At 41.7% G+C, this 5481-nt stretch overlaps 1 protein-coding gene across 1 annotated transcript; it reads left to right on the forward strand.

Moving 5' to 3' along the window:
* Nucleotides 1-303: 303 nt before the first annotated feature.
* LOC310944104 (homocysteine-responsive endoplasmic reticulum-resident ubiquitin-like domain member 2 protein) lies at nt 304-5475 on the forward strand (the record flags this gene model as incomplete). Its single annotated transcript, XM_083910935.1, has 5 exons — nt 304-311; nt 366-491; nt 2756-3097; nt 3185-3299; nt 4575-5475. The coding sequence occupies 5 exons, from the start codon at nt 304-306 to the stop codon at nt 4779-4781; spliced, it is 798 nt and encodes a 265-aa protein (XP_083767061.1). The 3' UTR covers nt 4782-5475.
* Nucleotides 5476-5481: the final 6 nt, after the last annotated feature.

The following is a 5481-nucleotide window of genomic DNA, read 5'->3' on the forward strand; positions in this document are numbered from 1 at the left end:
GGTGCATCCCTAGTTATAACATGTTTGTTTGTTGTATGCCATGCTGTACAAATGATATGTACAGTAGTAAGCAAAGAATATAGCTCCTCATGAGCAATACTTTGACCATTTTTCTACATTTGTAATCAACGTTTTGCAGGAATAATGTTGTATTTGTGCATATTTTGTACTGCCATTTACTCAAATGGCAGAAAGAGATACTACAAGGATTTCTGATTTATAAATTAGACATTTTACCACCAAAATCACTGAACTCAGCCCTGGAAATTCTGTAAAAGACAATTGGAAATGTACATTTTGGAAATGGGAAGGTAAGAGTCAATCAGGAAATGTTGATGTCATGAGTTTGCGTCATTCTCCTACAGGCCGGATGGAGCTCAGGTCCCTTTGCAAGGCGGCCTCCCTGCCAACATGCCCCCCCACCCCATGTACATGCCCATGCAGATGTTGTGGTGGCAGCAGATGTACGCACGCCATTACTACATGCAATAGTAAGTCTTAAAATGGGTCTGCACTGTGGTGAAGAGCCATAAGGTGTTGATGTCATCCAGGTGACAACCAGCTGCTTCATGCTTAGTATCCAGTGTATGTGAGAAACTACAGTGGCCTTTCAGGTAGGACAGGAACACAAAAAGTGTTTTTCGGTGTCCATTCTGGGCTACTGTACAAACATGGCTGTTCAACTTGGTGGGGAGAGGATACTTTACACACCCGAGTCCTTCATGACAGACTTGATTTTGTATTAAACCTCTGTGAAAGGACTGATGTGAACGTTAAAATGCAAAACAGGTAATTTAACCACTTATTTCTGTTTCCTGACACCTTTTGTTTGCCTTCATTACCTAAACTAAAACTTGCTTAACCGAAGGGTACACACTACAGTTCAAAAGTTTGGGGTCACCTTTACAAAATGTTTTGTGTTTTCCATTAAAAGTATTCATCAAAAGAGTTGCAAAATGAATAGAAAATAATAGTCAAGACATTGACAAGATTAGAGAGTGAGACTGTGCTAACACAAGGGTTTTCAAGGGTTTTCTAATCATCCAATAGCCTTCTAACACTATTAGAACACTGGAAATGGGCCTCTATACACCTATGTACATATTCCATTAAAAAACAGACGTTTGCAGCTAGAATTGTCGTTTACCACATTAACAATGTATAGAGTGTATTTCTGATTTAATGTTATATTCAATGAAAAAAAGTGCATTTCCTTAAAAAATAAGGACCTTTCCAAGGGCCTGATTTACTAAATCTTTGCGCGTGCAAAAACGTGTGCAAACTGGATTGCACACGCAGATTTACGTTGATGCTGATCTACTAACAGGGCGCAACGAGGTGTGCGTCCCTCAGACGGGCAGAATAGCACTCGCAACCCATTAAGCGTTCTTGCCTTAATGCATATGCAATATGAGGCGTTAAACACGCTATTTTGCGTGTGATGGGAGGAGAAAATGTAAATATGTTATTTTAGCTCGCGCAAAGTGATTTATCAAACCTGAAACTGATTGCGGTGTTTATTTTTGCGTCTATATTTAGCACGTTTGAAAGGCAGGTCTTAACTGGCACAGCGGTGCGCACACATGGCTGCGGTTATTTATAGTTATATTATATTTGTAAATCAGGAAATTATGCTTTTCCAGAGCATGTTCAACTACGCATTCACAGATGACGCACATTCATTTCTTATCTGGTATATCTGAATAAATTAAATATAGATATCCAGAGAAGAAATGCGTGTTTGTACTGGTATGGGCTTACCTTGTTCTGCAGTTTGTGGTTCAAGGAGGGGTCGTACCTATGTTCCCCGGTTAAGACCGGAGGAACGGGGAACCCCGCTTTACCTTAACAGGTCCAGCTCTAACCTGGTCTACTCTCGGTGCACGGCGAAGCGCAGGCGGTGCAGTGCGTGAACGTCACCAAAACCTCACAGGCAGGTTACCCTAACCCTAACCCTTCCAGTTCCAGACACATTTAAATGCAATAAATAATCACACCAATCACTATTTAATGTAACTATCTGAATCAGCTATAGATATATCATCTATATCGATTGTCCCGTCGCCTCTGACGTCAGATCAAAGGCTGTTGGCACGCGTAATGGAAACTCAGCCCGACTGAATGAACACAGATGAAACCAGGGACGGACTGGGTACTAAAAAGCCACCTTCTTTTTTTTTTTTTTTTACGGCAACATCCATATTCCATAGTTTTCTTCATTTGATACGTCAGGTAATGATGGAGCTGTCCAAAATCCCGACGCAGGATTAAAATAATAATAATAATAATAAAAGGTCCTATGGACCCGGGGAACAAGGACGTCATATATGACTCGGTCCCAGTTTATCCGCTCATCGCAGAACGTCAGCTGTGCTTTCTGTTTAGTGGCTTCAAATTTCATTCTGCGCTTCCGTTGAGTCTGCTCTTTCTCCATGTTGACAACTCTTGACTCGCGCAAAATCCTCGTTTAAATAGGGCGGTCTTAACCACTTCTGCGCCTGTAGTCAATTGCGGCCGCAATCTTAGTAGGTCACCCGCAAAACGTAATCTAGTGACAGGCGCAGTCTTTCTGCTCGCGCAAGCAATTTAGCGCTCTCTATTTGGAATCTTAGTAAATCAGGCCCTAAGAGTATAGGAATGCTTATTATTATCCAAAAGTAGTCATTTATTCCTGTTGGAGTAAAATCCTTCTGTTTTGACTCGTATTAATAAGCCTTTTCCTCTGTCCTGTCTCTTTTTCACGTCCTCTCTTCAGCCAAGCCGCAGTAGCCGCGTCTCAGCCTCCCAGCTCTCCACCTCCTCCCTCTCCCTCACCCTCCCCCCACCAGGCCGCTCGGCCCAACGAAGCCGTGCAGCCGCCGCCGCCACTGGGACCGAATCCAGCAGCCAACCCTCTACCAGACAACCCGCCGGCCAACCCCAACATCCAGATGAATGCACAGGGTGGTGCTGTGTTAAACGACGATGAGCTGAACCGCGATTGGTTGGACTGGTTGTATACGGTGTCTCGTGCCGGCGTCCTCCTCAGCATCGTCTACTTCTACTCCTCCTTTAGCCGCTTCGTCCTGGTGATCGGCGCCATGCTCCTCGTATATCTGTGAGTCATGTCAGCTGTGGTCTGAAAGCTTTACAGCCAGTCTGCGACCCTTTCAGAAACATTTTGACTTTCTGTGTTTTTTTTAAGGCACCAAGCCGGTTGGTTCCCCTTCAGACTGGATCAGCAGCAGAACCTTGGAGGAGGAGAACAGGCCGTGGCTCCTCAGGAGGAAGCAGAGAGACATCAGGACATACAGGAAATGGTGAGACGCACAATGTTGATCTTTTGATGATCATTTTTTCAGTATTATATCATTAAGTATTGATTTCAAATATCTACACAAAAACATATAAGAACTATGTTAACTACAGTAGTATTGGACCATATTTACGAGCAGTTTCCCTTTTTCGTACACATGCAAATACCCTTTTATTACGCTTTAGGAAATAATTACACCATCTAAAATTAAAGGTAAAGGCTGTATTTTTAAGTGTTTAATACAGATTATAAACTGCTAGAATGCAGATGTTACTGCACTTTTAGGTTATTTTGCAGTATTTGAGTATTTGAGAGTACTCAAGTCTGTATACATCTTTATATGAAGATATATTGAGATGTATCGAATATATTTGAATATAGTAGAGTTTCAATGAATCGTTTGGTCCATGAAATGTAATTGATCAGTGTTTGTCAAACCTATAAATGACAATGTTCTCAAATGTCTCGCTTTGTCCACAAACCAAAATGATTAAGTTTTAATTATTTCTTTGTTATGTGGCGCAAAGAAACGAAGAACATATTCACATTTAAGAAGAACAATTAGAAATCATGTTTTAATCATGAAAAAAGCTTCAAACCGATTAATCCATTATCAAAATAGTTCATTTAGTAATCGACCAATAACCGATTAATCGTTTCAGCTCTAGACTATAGCCTAAATTCGTACCTCATTTCATGTATTGAGTTTTTATTAAATCTTCTTGAATATCAAAAAAAATTTCAAAACTTAATTGCTGGGCACTAGGTTAACGTATGTTAACGCACAACGCGTTTCCATGACGACTGACCGGAAAAAGACACGCATGCTGCGAGACCAGAGTTCAGGCACCGTTTACCAGTTAGCTCCTTTAGCGCCGTTAGCGTGCCTACAGTCGAACTGGAGCGGTCTGTTTATTAAACGAAAAGAGCAGCGCTACAAATAACCAGCATACCTATGTATTGCGTATGTGTGCCTCTGTTTTTAAAGTGTAGTGTTACTTTAGAGACTCATTTTAACAATCGGGAGTCACGGAAACATGATTTCATGCTCGTCTTTTTCAGACGGTCAGTCGTCATGGAAATACGTCATGCGGTAACACTGATGGCGTTAACCGCCGATATTACGTTAATGCGCCCAGCACTACTTTCAAATAAAATACCTGCTAAATAAACAAGTCCCATATGTATTAGAAAGAATCATCAGTTTTATTCCAATCAAAGTTTGCAAGGTTTGGTGATTTTCTCTAACCACAGCTCCATCTGTCCCTGTGTTTATCAGGAACGTCTGATGGATGAGGGGATGGAGGATGATGACAGTGGTGAGGAGGGAGGTGGAGGTCCTGAGGACCAGACTGCTGCTGATGCTGATGTTGCTGATGCTGCTGCTGCTCTGCCTGAGCCCAACTTCCTCACCACCGCGTGGTCCTTCCTCAGCACCTTCTTCACCTCACTCATCCCAGAAGGACGACCTCACCCGGCCAACTAGGTAGACCCTGCCCTATTTCCTGAAACGCCCCTCCTCCTTTTACCAGCAGGTGTCAGTCTAAAGCAATTCCCACCTTCCTCTTCACTGTCCTAACCATCCTCATTTATCTTAACAACTATGTGTTGGAAACTGATTATGAAACAGTTTTTAAGCCAGAAGATTCGACCCCAGCTGCTCGGCTACAGACCACCAACAAACAGAGCGATATGAAAGGGTTAGGAATACTGTAGTTTCAAATAGAGAAGCGGTGCGAGGTGTTTTCGGGGGAAGCATATGAATATTTACAGAAGAAATGTCATGGTATGTTATGTTCTTGGAGTAAATGCTTCAGTTTTGTTTGTTTTGTTCCTTTCATTGATAGTGAATATAGTGACTTGCTGGAGTGACATGTCTTCCATTTAAAGCAGCGATAAATTCACGCTTCTTAAACCTTTCAATGAGACATGCAACGTTAGGTTGTGAGAAAAAAACAAAACGGGAATCTCCCTTCAGTGGCAGGGAGACGTGTCTAAACCATGGACACCATATCCCTGAAGACACTTTAATAATGTATGCATCTGATGTGCATACGGACTGTGCAGCTGCTGAAGCACATTGTTTTCTCACTTAATGTATTTACACATGTAAGTATATGCATCTGTAATTCCTGAATATATATCTATATATAGATATATATGTATATTATATGCTTTTTCAATAA

This window comes from Microchirus variegatus, assembly GCF_963457635.1.
Source record: "Microchirus variegatus genome assembly, contig: SCAFFOLD_175, whole genome shotgun sequence".
Classification (NCBI taxonomy): domain Eukaryota; kingdom Metazoa; phylum Chordata; class Actinopteri; order Pleuronectiformes; family Soleidae; genus Microchirus; species Microchirus variegatus.